This window comes from Sinocyclocheilus anshuiensis, unplaced genomic scaffold (assembly GCF_001515605.1).
Source record: "Sinocyclocheilus anshuiensis isolate Anshui unplaced genomic scaffold, SAMN03320099.WGS_v1.1 scaffold154, whole genome shotgun sequence".
NCBI lineage: Eukaryota > Metazoa > Chordata > Actinopteri > Cypriniformes > Cyprinidae > Sinocyclocheilus > Sinocyclocheilus anshuiensis.
Genome location: NW_015546101.1, coordinates 1,295,559 through 1,313,432, shown reverse-complemented (window position 1 = coordinate 1,313,432; position 17,874 = coordinate 1,295,559). Strand labels below are relative to the sequence as shown.

The 17,874-nt window shown below is 37.7% G+C and overlaps 1 protein-coding gene across 1 annotated transcript in view; it reads right to left on the bottom strand.

The window, feature by feature from the left end:
* Window positions 1-3,207, bottom strand: part of LOC107700442 (tight junction protein ZO-1) — a 119,222-nt gene extending 116,015 nt beyond the window's left edge. Inside the window, 1 exon segment of the mRNA XM_074187057.1 lies at window positions 2,659-3,207. Coding sequence (XP_074043158.1) covers window positions 2,659-2,753 — 95 coding nt within the window. The 5' untranslated portion in view covers window positions 2,754-3,207.
* Between the last annotated feature and the right edge of the window lie 14,667 nt (window positions 3,208-17,874).

Sequence of the window (17,874 nt, the reverse complement as noted above, 5' to 3'; positions counted from 1 at the left end):
AAATAATGTGTTTTTTGAACCTTAAACCGCATAAACACATTTCATTACACCAAATAATATTCTGTTTAGCAACATCATATGACCCCTTTAATCACTCTCTCTACATCCAATTCGCCACTTCACATTTCCTGCTCTTTTTTATGCTTTACCCAAAAGATTAATACCAAATATGATTACAGTGGCCACTAAACCAACTTACCGCCAACTTTAAGCAGAATCCCCCCTACAACCCCTCAAACACATAACCCTCCTTAAAAGATGTTGCACACGAGGAGGCTGTGGAGTGGCAGAGGAGCAAGAGCCGTAAGGCAGGGATGAGGCAGTCATGAGTCAGTAAACCCAGTGTAATCTGTCCCCCACTGTGCCATAAAGCATCTGAAAGGAGATTACAATCTCACGGCAGAGTGGAAAACGTGTGTGTCAAAAACAAACAGAGAAACACCGCTATTTTACCCTGACCACACATCTCTGAGACGATGACAGTGTTGAGGAGATGGAGAGCAATCAATGTCAATCAGTGCTGAGATTTCCTCTCTGGTGCCTACTGGAGTAACTGAAGCTCAGTGTTGTCAGTTCTGACACGCTGAATCTCTTTTAAAATGTTTGTGCACTTTAACTTGTATTTCAGTCCGACTCAATCAAAAGAATCTACTCTTACAGTCCAACTGAAATTGTACTAGCCTGGTTTTTGTGATGTCAGACCTACAGTTGATAATGTGATTGCAGCTCGGTTTCGTCCAGTACACTGTAAAAATGATTTTTCAGTTGTAAATGAAACAAAAGAAAACACTATTTCAGTCTTTCTACTTAAAAATGTCATGTTTAATTCAATGCTTTACTTGCCATTTCTTTGTAATCATTAGTGAAATTTACTAGCAATTTCGGAGTGAAAATTATTTCACCACCAAATTTTTTTCTGTGTATATATGCGAATCAGACTTTGTCCCGACATTGTGCACTTGCTCCAAAAGACAGGTGACACATGAAATAGAGCTACATTCATTGTTTAATATAAAAGAGGCTCAGGTTAAAACTCTTGAGGACTGGTATATGATGGCCGAATCAAATTTAGAAATGCAGATTGCTGATTTCTTGCTTTGGCGTTTCTGACAAACACTTTTTTGTGCTTACAATAATCAAGAAATGATTAAAGACAAAAATCTATTTTCTGGAAGTTGCAATTAAAATCCACTCTGCTCAAAACTCAAGTTTGGGGGGGGTGTGATACTTCTGGGTGAGTTCATGCATCATTAAGCAGGTGGGAGAACAATGGATTGCAGGATGCAATAGACAGACATCTGGGAGGGTGCGATACAACGGTCGCCTCCCATTGCCAACACATTCGGTTACCACACGCACGGTATGAACAGGGAGCAGCAGAGAGCCAGTAACCGTGGGGTTGCTGGTTGGATGGATGCTTCCATCATGACAATAATGTAAAGTAATTCTGATGAAAAACCCACCCACTTTATCAGTGCACATGACTGCTGTGCTGATGGGGAGGTGGGGGTGCCAACACACGACACACGCTTGTGAGTCTTTCGAGGAGACCACAAGTGACAAGATAAAAGGTTTTTATGCTCAAGACAATATGTAGACATATACCTCAAATACACACACAACTGCTTAAAAAAATTTAAAAATAAATACACATATATAACATTTTATTTATTTAAAAATACACATATACAAATGCATTTATTTATTTTAAATATTTTAATCTCTGGAACAATATAATGAAACCAATTCAGTAAATGCAGCATGAAAGAAATGCATTCCACATGGGTTTGCATGAATTCTGAGGACCAGATGTGAGCAATCACAATCCACTGGTTCTAGTGCCAGCAGGTGTTTGGGTGGAAAGGAAATGTTCTGATTGATCTTTGAAAATAATATGCAAGTACAATTTAAAATAAGTAAAAGAAAATATAATAACAGAGAGGTCTGTATTATTAACTAATCGCTTACCAGCTTCAACCTCCACTCAACCAGCACACACAAATATCATTTAGATAATGAACACATGCCGCTGTAAAATCAGAGGATGTGTATAACTTTCATTTGGAAGAATGTTGCAAATGCATTTTGCTAAATGGAAATTGTTAAATGGATTTGAGTGGCTGCACCCATATGATTTATAAGCTGTCTGAGTGAATTCAGTGTGGAGGCAGTGGAGAATGAAAAGTAACAAATAACCAAGCCAAATGCAAAGGAAAAAAAAAAACATTACAAAAATATAGAATTAGTTTTTTGTATTGTTTAATATTTCTAACACAACTATTCAGGCTCAACAACATAATTTCTAAGGCCAAATGTAAGCTTTTATTATACCAGGGAAGGACCGCTTCAATCTATCACCAGTGTGCAAAAATAAAGAGAGTTACACATCAAATATCAAAGAGACAAAAATATACAAACAAAAACAAAAAATCAGAGATGAGAGATGAGAAAATGTGGGTTCAAGAGCAAAAATTCACTTCGGCAAACAAAAGTAAACAAAACAGCTCTAACTGTGCTGTCCCAAGATTAAAATGCAACAGTTTTTTCTTCCCTTTTTCTGTTCACAAGTCTGACAAAACCTCGGCGCACGTCACACTTCACTCTCCTCCCATTCCACACTCACTCGCTCACTTCTCAAACCGTTCAGTTTATACTCACCACAGCTGTCTCTTCGGAGGGATGCAGTCATCTTTGTTAGAAGCTGTCACTCCCATGGCCATCTGCATCACTGTTATGTATTTCTGGTACTTCATATTGTCCGCCACTACCACCACGAAACCAACATAGGTGAGCTCGTGCGCGTCTATTCCCTGGCATCCGCCTGCGCTGGGTCCGCCTCAGTCACTTTCAGAGCGCCATTTCCAGTTCTGAGGGACTGACAAGGAAAAGACTCCTCAAGAAGCGCAACAAAAGGTACCATGCCGCTAGGACCCATGTCTGTTGTGACTCTGTAATCTCATTAGTGCTCTGAATAGCCGGCGAATCCATTCAGTGTTGGTCAGGAGCGACACATTGTTTCTGCGCACTCCTCGCGAAGCACTTTCTTGTTCTGAAAACAATCAGAGAGAAACTCTGACAGAATCCGGCGGCAAGTGACAGCGGCTGAGCGTTTGTGTGTGAGGTAGGAGAGAGGAAAAGTGTGCATGTATATACGCACTAAAAAAAAAAGAGAGAGACCAGGGAGAGGGAGGGAGAAAGAAAGAGAGAGACGCGCACACATGCTCGGGAAGAGCAAGAGTGGGGGCAAGAAGCAAAGAGCGAGAGAGACAGACCGCGAGAGAGCGTCTCTCAGATGGCACGGAAATATATTTCAGAGTATCTAAACATAATGTCAGATGATTCACAAAACATCTCGGTTAATCCAGCTCACAAAAAGATCTCAACGCAAATCAGCTCAAATTAAGCATTCTGGGATTTGAGCTCTGTGACTGTGTTTACTAATGGAATAGGGGGATGGGAGACAGGAATAGGAGCGAGGGAGATGTGAAGAAGGGGAGAGAAGGCACAATTAATTGTTAAATCCCGAACACATGCACATAACCATCAGTAAATGAATTGGATACGCAGATTAAGTGTTGTTCAGTCAAACGCATATGGATGCAACAGTGCTATTTTAATCAATGTAATGCATCATTCCGTCCCAAGCAACACACCTAAACAAGACCCATTACAATGACTACCTGCTGACCTTCTTTCAGTCTCTATCTGCTTAAGTAACCCTCATCTGATGCCACAGAGGTCTAAAGGGCAGCCGTTGTTAGCCTGAACATTGGCTGCCTTAACCAAGTTAAAGGACTGGCTTAATTAGAAAGGGCACTTTGCCATTAGACAAAATAACCTCATTAGTCGTATGCTTAGGTAACCAGGACATACAATAGGATCAATTGTAAGTTCCTCTGATTTTCTAATTAAGCAATTTTTGTCATTCAGCAGACAATTTTTACTTCCAAGACATTGATTGTACCTGCTTTGAGTGCTTTGTGTCGGATAGCAATCTCAGTAACCGTTATTCCTTCCTGGTTCCTGCCCACATGAACCAGCATTCAGTCTGAAGGGTCAGATCCTTAACCTTTAGGCCTCTGAAGCACTAAATGAGATGGGGGATTGGGAGTGGGGGCTCTACACTTAAAAAGGCATGCAATTAATAAACGCCAAATGAATTGAGTGATTAGTGAGTCAATTGTAATTGTGTAGAGACGCTCTTATGGAAGACAGAATAATTGATTATTATAATGGACCTTGGGTGTGCAGAACAATTATTTGTCGTGGTGTCAAACAATAAAAGGAATTTTGTGACTCACAAAAATTCAGTAATTGATCTTCTTTGTGTTATAATATTGCAGGAAATACCTAACCACAAGCTATACGGAGTAAAATGAAATGCAACCAGGCAGAGGTTTGGGAGCGCACCAGCACCTCAGTCCCACAGGAGAGTCCATTAACATTTTTGGGATAAGCATGACTAAGAGAGATGCACTTGAGTGAGGTCAAACACCAGAACACACAAAGAAATATCAGAGATTATGTGGAGCAAAAGAGAGACCACCTGAAACTATCGCTATTTGTTGAGATTTTTTTGCAGCACTTTTATATCAAAGAAAATAAGTGCACTAATATCTTTGTCTCTACTTTCAACACATTTATTTTCTAATAGACCTGAAAGTAATACGAGCACTTTACCCCCAACAATTATGTGCATCTATGCTATATTGAACTGAGCCGCACTAATGAATCAAATCAAGTCAAATTGCTAAATATAGCAACTACAATATGAGTCATACTGAAAGAGGTGTTAAGTACATCAGATACATATTTTAAAGGAAAAATGTAATTTAACAGGAATAATCTCTCTCTCTCCCTCTCTCTCTCTCTACACACACACACACGCACTTTCATTCATTGATATGAAGATGAAATAAAATATAAATATTAGGTGAAAACCTTGCATGAAAATTATAGACGTTGCCTTGGCAAATTAAATACATTTAAGTACTAAAATTGATAAAACTAAAATAAAAATGAATTAAAGCTAAATAAAAAAGTATTTAAAAATAAATTTAATTCAAAATATTCATACATACTATAATAATAATAATAATAATAACAACAACAGAGATGTATATAATTTTATATTTTACAAAAAAAGGATATAAAAGGCAAACAAAAGTGTAGAGAATATGAATTTAATGTCTCTGATGACATGAGACAGTAGAAATAGAACAAAAACAAATGCATTAAAGGCATGTAGGAATCACATGACCAAAAGGCAAGTTTCTCTTGTTAGAACGTCCATCCTGATCAGAGAGCACGAAGGTCAGATAGAAAGTGGCGTGTCAGCAACTTGCATGCCCTGAGGTCTCTAATAAAAGAAAGAAAATAGACTTTTCTGTCTCTTTTATTCCGTCAATACTCTGTTTCTCGGCAGGTCCTTGAGACACTTCAAATCAAGGCTTTAAAATGGACAACTGGATAATAGCTGTCCAATTCTATTCATGAGCTATGCAGACGAGTACAACATTATGCATTTAAACAAACACTCATTCATATTTACAAACCTAAATGCACACAGAAAGTGCAAAGAAATTCAGATGAGTGTTCAAAAAAAACCATAGGACACGTTTCATTTACTAAATTTAGAAACGAAGTCCTGAAAATGCATGTTATGCTCATCATCATCAGTTCAGTCTGTCTAATCCGTTCTAATTACAATGAGAAACACTGCATAATTCATGTTGCACTGTCCTTTTTGCAATACATAATTTATATATGTTTAATAAATTCGAGCACAGAGCTGACACTTGTGTCCCAGCCAATTATCATCTTTGCTAAATGTGTGCGGGACTCTCTAAATAACTATGTATACTTTATAATGTCATTTAAGAAAAGGTCATACAATCTAAGTGACATCGTCTCATCCAGCAAACTACGTTTTTGGTGTTTCCCATCTCATTTACTTGTCCAAATGTGTTTTAATGTGTTTCGCGATGGTCTCTCACCAGCAAGCAGGAGTCTGGGCAGCAGAAGTAGCCCAAGGTCAGGAGAAGTGGTTGGTAAGCTCACACTTGCACAACAGCAGACAGCCACAGCAGGTTTTCCTATTAAAACCTCACACCTTTCAGTCACAGGTGACAGTGAGGTGCTTAACTGAGGAGATGGCGACTGGCATGCTGAGCAGAGGACACATATTGATTAAAGCTGGCATTTAAAAACTACTTGTCGTAGTTTGTCCCTGCTTTGAGGAGCACCGGATGGGTTTAAGACGGAGATTTCCCCCGGGGACACGGCGCATCTTAACATGTTGATTATCCTCGGCCATAAGTTACACCCTCAACTGGCCCGAGGACACAATTAATCACATGACCCACCGCGGCGAGATTAATTCTGAAGCCTTGGACTACAGCCCCTTCCATTCAATCACGGATGGAAATCTAACAAAGACGGCCAATAATACGAGCGCATGCACACAGAGACGAAGATGAATGGTGCTACATAGGGAGAGAAGATCAAACAAACAAATAGACAAACAGATGCCCTTATTAGGCAGATTCGGGGTGAAGTCAGGCAATAGAGACAGATTGTGCCGTCCACCAGCTGCTTGTTGTCACACCAGTTACAGCAGTAAAGGACCACTGTAACTCAACCCTCACATAACAACCCCCTCATATTCGCCATGACAACATGACGCCCGGCCATCACCCTCATCCGCTCCCTTGGGGCATGAAAACTGTGGACTGAGACCTCTACAGTTCCTGTCATTGTCCTTCTAGTAACTCTAAAAGCAGGTTGAGGGGGTCAACAGACCACTGCTGGTCATTAAAATTTGCTGTTAGAGAAGGAAGTGGACACAGACTGAGGCTGATTATTGCAAAGAAATATTACAAAATATTAACTACAATTGAAATAGCTAACAGTGCTGTTTGCTCATGTGCATCACATGACATACCGAGGGTGTGGTTGAGCACAAGGGAAAACAAATCCCAGTTCCTGTTGTTACCTATTCATTTCAAAGGGGAAAATTAAGAGAAATATACACTAGATTTGTATATTTTTAGAAACAAACAAAAGAGCCAAGAAACAATATGTAACAACTTATTTTTCTTATTTTCTATTTTTACAATAGATGTTCATGCTTTTATGAAGTCTCTTATGCTCACCAAGGCTTCATTTGTCTAAAAAAACAGTAAAAACTGTACTATTGCAAAAAGTTTTTTAAAGATTTTAACTTTTTCTATTTTAATATATTTTATTTCAAATGTAATTATTTCTTTTGTCAAAGCTGAATTTTTCAGCAGCCATTACTGTCATATGACCCTTTTGATTTGGTGCTTAAAAACATTTCTTATTATCAGAGTAAAAAAAAAAAATGTGTTGCTTAACATTTTTGTAAAAGCTGTGATACATTTATTTTTCAGGATCAGTGGCGAATAGAAATGTCAAAAGAATAGTAATTAATTTATTTTCATAATTATTTGAAGAATTATTTTGTAACATTATAAAGATGTTAAGTTCTGTCAATTTTGATCAATTTAACTCATCCTTGCTAAATAAAAGTATAATTTCTGAATGGTAATTACTGAATGGTAGTTTGTATATACGGTGCTGCTTGAAAGTTTGTGAACCCTTTAGAATATATTTCTGCATAAATATAACCCAAAACATAATCAGATTTCTGAAAGTATAGTCAAAAACAACAGCTTGTAGGAATTTTAGCCCATTCCTCAGTACAGAACCACTTCAACTCTGTGATATTGGTGGGTTTCCTACTATGAACTGCTTGCTTCATGTCCTTTCACAACATTTCAATTGGATTAAGGTCCGGAATTTGACTCAGTCATCCCAAAACATTAACTTTGTTCTTCTTTAACCATTCTTTTGTAGAACGACTTGCATGCTTGGGTCGTTGTCTCTCTGCATGACCCACTTTCTCTTGAGATTCAGGCCCAGATGCTTCAAAACAGACCTAAACCATAATACTACCACCACGTTTCATAGATGGGATAAGGTTCTTATGCTGGAATGCAGTGTTTTCTTTTCTCCAAACATAGCAATTTTCACTTAAACCAGGAAGTTCTATTTTGGTCTCATCCATCCACAAAACATTTCTCCAATATTCCTCTGGCTTGTCCACATGATCTTTAGCAAACTGCAGACGGGCAGCAATGTTCTTTTTGGAGAGCAGTGGCTTTCTTCTTGCGACTCTACCATGGACACCATGGTTGTTCAGTGATCATGTCTTGCTTTTGGAGTAATCTTTGTTGGTGGACCACTCCTGGGGAGGGTAACAGTGGTCTTGAATTTCCTCCATTTGTACACAATCTGTCTGACTGTGGATTTGTGGAATCCAAACTCATTTCTAGCCTGATGAGCAACAGCAACTCTTTTTCTGAGGTCCTCCGAGATCTCCTTTGTTTGTGCCATGATTCATTCTACAAACATGATCCGATTTTGATAGATCCCTGTTCTTTAAATAAAACAAAGCACACACTGACACCTGATAGTCATCCCAATGAATGAAAACACCTCTGAACCGATTGACTCTAATTTCACCTTCAAATTAACAGCTAATCCTAGAGATTCACATACTTATGCCACTCAAAGAAATGTAATATTGGATAATTTTCCTGAATAAATAAATGACAAAGAAAATATCTTTGTCTCATTTGTTTGATTGGGTTCTCTTTGTCTACTTTTAGGACTTGTGCGAAAATGTGATTTATTTTTATGCAGAAATATAGAAAATTCTAAAGAGTTCACAAACTTTCAAGCAGCACTGTACATATATATATATATATATAAATGAAGCATGATACCTGGGAAAATTCAAAGAACATAACTCTAACAGCAGTTGACTACAGCATAATCATCAGATTCTAAATATCACTTGAAATATCATTTGTTTTTACTTGCAATATTGACATTGCAGTCCTGTTTTTCAGAATTCCAGGAAGTGCTTTCTAAGACCTATTTCTTCCTGGAAACACATTGGTATAATTCGAACACTGGCCTCATGTATGCAGGAGGGACTTGCCGTCACCCAGGGCTAAAAGAAGTAAACAGGGGTCGAGGTCTTGGGCTAAGAGCTCAGTACAAGTTGAGCCATGAGGCAGGACTGGAGAAGTGATTTATGAGACAGAGACAAAAGGGCAGCGAGGCATGAGGCCGCAGCAGTCCCACTCTGCCTCTGTCACCTGCCTCCTATATCTCCCGCTCACTCACTCTTTCACCCTCTCTCCTGTCACCTCTTCTCTTTAGTCATTAGTGCCCCACACTGAGAAAAGTGCTGACGGCTCCTGGAGTCTTAAAGGGCTGAAAGAAACTCAAACATATGAACAACTGAACTTTCTGTACCAAGCTGAGCTCTAGCCAACACTAAATTAAACCGCCTAAATAACTGGAGAGGTGGACCGATACAGGCAAGGATCGATACAGGCAAGGTGAACAATAAAAAAATCATAAATTATTATAAAAATAATACAATAATAAAATTCATATTTTGCGATTGTGGTTTTTTTTATATAAATAAATATTTTATATTATTTTATATTATTAAATAAAATATATATATTAAAAAAAATGTCAATCAGTGGTGACTTTTCTGAGAATAAAGTAAGAAAATTAAGTTGCTAAAATGTTACATTAATAAACAAAAGAAAGAGGTGTGTACTAACACATTATTCAGTGCATACAGGCTGGAATAGCGCCTTCACCTTAACAAGGGGGTCGTCAGAATCTGACAGTGTTTCCATGGTGATGGGGCGAATGGATTTTCAGCTCTTCCATTGTAAATTCTCTCTGGAAAGCTCAGTTTTTCTTTCAAAAAGAGTGGATGAGATACAGAAATTGACAGAGATATAAGACAAGGTACTGTGATTACGGCAGTTGCAAATGTCTATTGTGTGTGTGGTGTGTATGTGCTTCAATGTGAGTCAATTTTTTGAGAGACCATATAGTTCCTCAAAATAACTTCGTAAATGATGACAGATTTCAGATGACAGATTTCTGGGTGAACTATCCCTTTAACTAGTAGGGGAGATCATGAGCATCAGACTAACCAACCTGAAATTAGTTGCAGGGAAGAAATCACCATTATATATCACCACTACCCTCCTCAGGTGACCGTACAAGTTGTAAATCTCAGTGTAAAACAAAGAATTTACAGGCGAAAAAAATCAATTTTGAGGTAAGAAAGTAAAATTTCACACATTATAATTTCATTTGTGATCATGATAAATGATGTTAAATGACAGAATAGGGATCATCAGCAGATTCTCACACAAGATTTTCATTTCTAGTAAATTGAATAATTACAATAAATTAATGTACAAAATTGCAAACCCTTTTTGTTAACTGCCCACCCTGGTATTGGGGTAAGTTTTAAAAACAGCACACTTTGTTCTTGATATTAATTGACACAGTTGAAGGATAAGAGGTGGTTTCTAAATTGTATCAATATGTAGCATATATATGAGAACATTACGTTATTAAGATGAATAAATAAAGACGGACGGACGGACGGACAGACAGATAGATAGATAGATAGCCAATATTGTCTGTGACAACTTTATAAATGTGTGTGAGAAAGACACACAGAGAGAGAGAGAGAGAGAGAGAGAAGTAGGAGCACCACAGAGTTTTCCACTCTTATATTTTGGCTAACATGTTTGTTTAAAATCTAGTCCACTGTTCAGACATGTCAAAAGACAGCTTCCTTTTTCCATTATGCAAGGCCAAGCTATTTAAATTTATGTAATTAAATTTAAGTTCTTCAGGAGCTTCCTTTGTCTGAAACCAAACGCTGAGCAATGGCTCTTGTGTGTGCGTGTTGCACTGTGATTAATTTAGCATCCTCCCTTTGTTTATTTTAGCTGTTTACAGCATCAGGCCTGGTTCTGAATGAATGCCAATGCCAGGAGCAGGAAGGGGGGGGTATATTTCTGCTGCACCAGCCACTTCTGCACTGGCTTATCAAGGTCAGCCAATAAGCCGAGAGCCAGAGCCTGTGGAGGAAGAAACCTGAACCAGCACAACGTCACAGCACGGCCCACACAAATCATGGTCCGTATCTACAGGAGATAGGAGAGAGTGCCCTGTTTCAAAACTAAATTCCCAACTTTTGACTCATTGTGAAGGAGGGTCTTTCTGGCTGATGTTAAACTTCTTTAGAAGTTTGCTTTGAAATGTCATCTGCATCTTAAGCTAAACTTAAGCTAAAAGTCGCGACAGACCTTTTCTTTACTATTGTAACATGCATTCAAGTGTAAAGGATTATCGAAAAAGGAAGAAATGTAGGGCGGGGACTTAGTTCTTTGCATCGGGGCGGGGCTTAAGCAGAGTATATGATTGGAGAAGCCCTGCATACATCACCAGAGAGAAGTCTGTCGTTTTCTCTGGAAGATCCAGTTAAACATTACAAGGTCAAAACATAAAAAAAATAAATATATAAACATTTGCACAGATGAACTGTTCACAACAAGATCTATAACTTGCATTTAGAAAATTGATAGGGTGAATTTTCATTTCATGCCTACCTTAATGAGGGTTTGTGAGATGTTTTACACAGCCAAGACACTGGGCTATAAACACAACCTTAAGTAGGAAGAACGTTACATTTCCACCAACAGCTTGTACTCTGTGCATAACATAACATAACATAACATAACATAACATAACATAACATAACATAACATAACATAACATAACATAACATAACATAACATAACATAACATAACATAACATAACATAACATAACATAACATAACATAACATAACATAACATAACATAACATAACATAACATAACATAACATAACATAACATAACATAACATAACATAACATAACATAACATAACATAACATAACATAACATAACATAACAGTGGAACCATTGGAGGACTGGCTTTGTAATCAGCCATTTTTGAGCAGCTTTCTGAGCTCTTCTATGGCAATGCATTTAGGTAAACAATCCACAACCGCTTATATAATTCAATAATTTCATAACATCTCTGTGGTCTTTTCTAAAATGGCCCGTTAAAGTATGCACTCTCTAATGTTTGCCTGTGTGGTTGGATCGATAAGGCTGATTAAAGCCCAAGCCACATCAAGGCACACATGAGACCTATCAATAATCTCACTTCAACCAGTCAGGCAGAACTCCTACAGAAAGGAAAGCACTCTAAAATTTCAAGCTTAAGGGAGCTGGAATGAAATGATATGGGGCCCTAATCCATCACAACCTACTCTTGATTTGACCTAGCCAGAACGTTATCAAATTAAATTGTTTTTAAAGCAAGTGATAGACCTAAAGCCCAGGCTGAAACAAAAGACTAAATAAAAAGTGCTAGAAGTGCATAAAGTCATCTGAAGTATCCTGAACTAAACATATGGTAGCATTACAGATGCACAATACATAACAGCAGATATGTCGCTAGTGGGGAGAAAGGTGGTGATGATTTTGGGAACCCCAGCTGTCTGGGGGGGCCTGATGATTTCAACCGAAGGTGAAGGAACACAATTTCACCTAGAGCTCACAGCAACAACCTGCACAGGGCCCCCGTATACACTAGCTACGGCCCTGCATAACAGTACTATATCAGTTATCAGTCGATGTTAGAATTTAATTGCTACTGATTAATCAGTCGATATTGGATATTTAATTGCAAAAGTAGAGGAAATGAGCATGTAAAAAATAGAGGAACTGTGCAATCATCTAACAATCACCTACAGTTAATACTTAAAAATAGGGCTGTGCAATTAATCGCATGCGATTGTCATGCGCATCTCGTCAGTAAAGCCGGTGCCGTGATTGGTAGTAAATCACCATCACCTGCTTTCAGATTGAGCGGCATTTAATTCACAGAGCCGTAGTTCACTAACAAGCTAGGCGATATCGCGTTCATAATCGAATGCGATTCATCTACGATTATGAATGCCAGTGAATTGTCAGTGACTAATTGTCAGTGAACTACGGCTCCGTGTAGTGAATGCCGCTCAATCTGAAAGCAGGTGATGGAGATTTAACACTAATCACGGGAACGGCTTTACTGACGAGATGCGCATGACAATCGCATGCGATTAATTGCGCAGCCCTACTTAAAAACACTAATAATTAAAACAAATAAACTTTTAAATGTAATCTTTAGCAAAAATATGTAAAGGCATATCCATTCTTCATACTATACAGTATAACCTTGTGACGTCTGAACTCAAAACATTTAAAATGACAACTTTAGTTTTTAGTGCTTTATTTATTTTAAAACCTTACAATTTTTAGTGCTTTATTTATTTTAAAACCTTACAATTTTTAGTGTTTCATTTATTTTAAAACTCAATTTTAATATCGGTGCATGTTCAGGTATTAAGTTTATTGATTAAAGTGCCATAGCATCTGTCAAAAAAAATAAAGTTTGGAATGATAAATCAGTGTCTTCAAAGAACTCATTACATAAGCAGTTCAGCCGACTTCACATGTACAGTGGAACTTTAAAGATTTAAGATGGGTGAAAACAGTTAGATGTATAACTATATATGAACAGATCCATATATACATTTGTCACCCACCTCTCTCTTTTGTACTTACTTTTAAGTTTAATATAAAATTTGGCAGCAGCACTGGCCCAAGTGAGCCCACACTCAGCAAATATACAGCAAGAGACTCCCTGGCAGTCTATTCAAGGACATCCCATTAACAAATGCAAGGAGTTGACTGACAAGTTGTTGATCCAATCACAAACGTCCCCAGGAGTCTCTGGCGGTTTTCCCATCGGTCTCTGAGTCACTTGCACATTTCACAAACATGGCCTCTCAGCCAGCATTAGTCAGGAACTATTTAGTGGAGCTCTGAAAAATCTCATTGGTTTGTCCCCTAACGGCCAGGAGTGGAAAGGGTAACCTAATGCAGGCTGACAGTCCTCTTGTCACCGTCCACCCTTTTTCTTTCTTTCTTAGTCGAAGGTGCTTTACACTAGAGCTTTTGATGTGGTATGTCAATTTTGAAGACAGACTTGGGTTCGGTTTTGGTTTGGGTAGTATGCAGAATTATGATTAGAGTCTCTCAAATCATAATGCATTGAAAATAATATTAAAAAATGTGCCTAGATACTATTTTATTTCTGGTGAATTTTCAAAGTGCGCATCTGTGCATGCAATGTGCTGTAATATCACTGCCGAAGCTTTCTAGTAATAGAATTTATGAATATAAAAGAATGATGAATTTCAAGGTAATGAGATTAGCTTTATCACGAGCAAAGTACATTTTTTGTGTGTGAATTGGGATGCAGCCAATGTGAAAACAAACCTGCAGGCAGAAGTAAGAGGGTGAAATCAAACTCAGAGCCAAACAATTGAATGAAATGTGGAAACTGCCAAACTATGTAAATCAAATGTACTGAGCAAAAGAATCAAGTGTTTTCAATGTAGCTTGTCACTACGTTCCAAAAACTCGAAGATGACCAGTACAACAAATAAAGAAATGACACTTTGCTACAATGTAAAGTAATGAGTGTACAGCTTTGCCATGTTGAACTTCCAGTGACCAGTATGAGAGAGTGAGAGCGATAACACCAAATTTAACACACCTGCTCCCCATTCACACCTGAGACCTTGTAACACTAATGAGTCACATGACACCGGGGAGAGAAAATGGCTAATTGGGCCCAATTTGGACATTTTCCCTTAAGGGTGTACTCACTTTTGTGGCCAGCGGTTTAGACATTAATGGCTGTGTGTTGAGTTACTTTGAGGCGACAGCAAATTTACACTGTTATACAAGCTGTACACTCACTACTTTACATTGTAGCAAAGTGTCATTTCTTCAGTGTTGTCACATGAAAAGATATAATAAAATATTTACAAAAATGTGAGGGGTGTACTCACTTCTGTGAGATACTGTATATATGTATATTTACTGAACGCCAACCTATAAGAATGTAGCTGTAGCAAATGCTATGATGGTTTTTCATATACTGTTTACTTTATATCTAATAAGTCAACAGCTAGAACTGTTAAACAAGCTGGAGAACGAGAACTCCTGTGCATCTGTGCACATATGTTGATTTTTCTTTGCGCTGTCAATATAAAAGTCCAGTTTCTGTCACTTATCAGCTGGGAAAGCTTATTGGCCAATACTTATAATTTGGCTTATTGGCAAACACTGATTAAAAAAAAATACAGAAAACAAAAATGGCCAATATAATCACCCTTGGTATCGGTTGACTACTACTGTCAATTTTTCAGGAAAATATCCTAAAAAGATGTCTCTAAACTAATACAGGAGTCAACAGTCAACCTGGACAGATTATCATAATGAGAGATTATTTTCTATGCAAGGTTTTGTATAATTAATTTAGGGCAGGCAAATTAATTATGCAAGTATTTAGCTCATGGTATACAAAATAAAAAAAAACAATGTCTAAATTATGCACCTTCTTGTACTCCTGTACCTTTTTAAGAGTCTTTAAGTATGCTTTAAACCCAAACACTGGGAACAAACATGTGTATAAATAAATGGAGAACTCAAGTCTCAGAAAAGTCTTTAGACTGCCAACTTGTGCCAAGTTAGAGCTGGAGTCTTAAACTGTAAAACTGTTGAAGGGATGATGTGAGATCAAAGTGCTGGGACCCAGAGCACCATATACAGTAAGAACCAGATTAAAGGAACAGCATGAATTGAGCAGAAGAGCGTTTGGTGTATGTTTAGACAAGACTGCAGCTGTTTAGTGAGGCCAAAATGAAACAGACCCTACACTTGAGCATGAACTGAGAGAAAGCAGATAGTGATAAACAACCTGACAGCGCACTGGCCGCCTGTTTGCCAGAAAACAGGAAGATGAGGATTTGGATAACGGCAAAATAGTCTAATATTGTAAATGCAACATCATACATGCCTTTTATTATTTTCAGATTTATTCAGTCTGTATTCTAGAGCAACAGCAAAAGCTTTATCTTATCTTTTTATTCAAAATATTCTGAGTAATATCTTAAAAAGATATCTTTGTGCTAATAGCGGTGTTTGGTGACTATAGGCTGAATCTTTTATATTTGCTCAACACACAAACGTACCTGGTTTGAGAAGGGGTAGAATGTTTTGTGACCACAAAATTACAGTTTCCTCTCAGTCATTTGCTTGATGGCTGAAGACGTAATGGCCAAACGGTCCAACTCATTCACTGAGCCAGCTGGCTAGAGGTCCTCCCACCATCTGCACCAGACCTGACAAGGGCTCTCAGATCCTCAGGTGCAATAACTACAGTAGCAAGTAACGGGACATGTTGCTGCAAATAGTACCTGGCAGCTGCCCGTTTGCATTTCGGTTTTCCTCCTAAATGGTCAGAATACAACATACAACAACATTTTAGGTAGTGAAAATAACTGTAAAATTCATAAAGATAGTAAAACCAACATGCTGTACATAAAGTGTTATTCTATCCGATTGCATAAAAAACAAATATTTTATTCATAAACAAGTTTAGAGACTGAAATAAATTCTTTTTTTTTATTGTAAGAATACTTCACAATTTTAATTTTTTTTCTTTGATTAAATAAATGCAGTCTGTCACATTATTCTTATATGTAGAAAACTGGTCTTTAACTATCGTTGATTTAAATGCCTCAGATTTTAAACAAGCTTTTAATTTAAATGACAAAACCTTCTTTCAAATCCACGAGCACAATATCTGTGAACTAGTAGTAAAATGCTTGATTTTCACCGACTCATAGTTAACCAAATGCTACGAACCAACTGAGAATGTTTTAGAATTACACTCGCCTTCACACTCTAATTGAGGCTTTTAAAAGAACATTTATTTTAGTACTCTTCTACTGAGAGAGTTCGATACAAGTAAAATTATACTTAAAGGGAAGACAGGTGATGACACTTCAAACGTGAAGCTGAGAAGGGGAAAAACAAGAACAATTCTGCAATTGCCTTAAATCAGACACACCTGCCATGAAAAGGGGCCCTTTGAAGTCATTAGGCGAGCTGGACAAGACATTGCATTTACATTAGAAACAAAGAGGCTGATTAGCTGTCAGTCTACTCATATAAAGAGCCCCTGAACACGTTAAACAAAACAGAATGAAAATGTCATCTTCACACCAAACAAACAATAAAATCCACACTAGGGTAGGGTGTATGTACCATTTGCAAACTGACACCAAGCTCTGGCTATGATCTATCAAAGAGCAATAAGACGAAAGCAACATGGCAAAGTAAAATCTGAAGCTGCTCATAGCTGCTGTAAATAAGCTTGGTAGTGGATCTCACCACTGAACAGTCTCAGTGCAGCAGGGTCTGGTGCTTCAGAGCTAAACTGGCCTAATTTGAGCTCACAGGACATCCGCATACTAATCCCCCACACTCCCTATCATCCTCTCGGCTTTCATCTGTCCATGTGGACGGCTCCACCAATCCAATAAGCATGTGTGGGCTATATTATGTACAGTAGTAACATGTAATGTGATCACACAATTTGGCAGGCATTAGAGGAGACTGAATTAATGCACTACTGTATGGCTATAAGTTTGTAATAATTAAATAAATATTACATTTACATTTTTTGAAGACTTATGCATTTATTTAAAATGGTTTACGCAGGGATTCACAACATACAAACACCATATTTGTTATTAGACAATATCGTTTTATATAAATGTATTTTTTATTCGGAATTTATTTAATTCATCATAATACACACATCCAAATCAAATCTCCAGCAGGTGCAAGACCAAAACCAGGGTATCTGCAGGATTTTTAAGCTCAAATTTAAGATTTTTAAAACCTTTTTTTAAGACCTGCACAAATAAAATTAATACCATATGTGACCCTGGACCACAAAACCAGTCGTAAAGGGGTCATACGATGCGATTTCAAGTTTTCC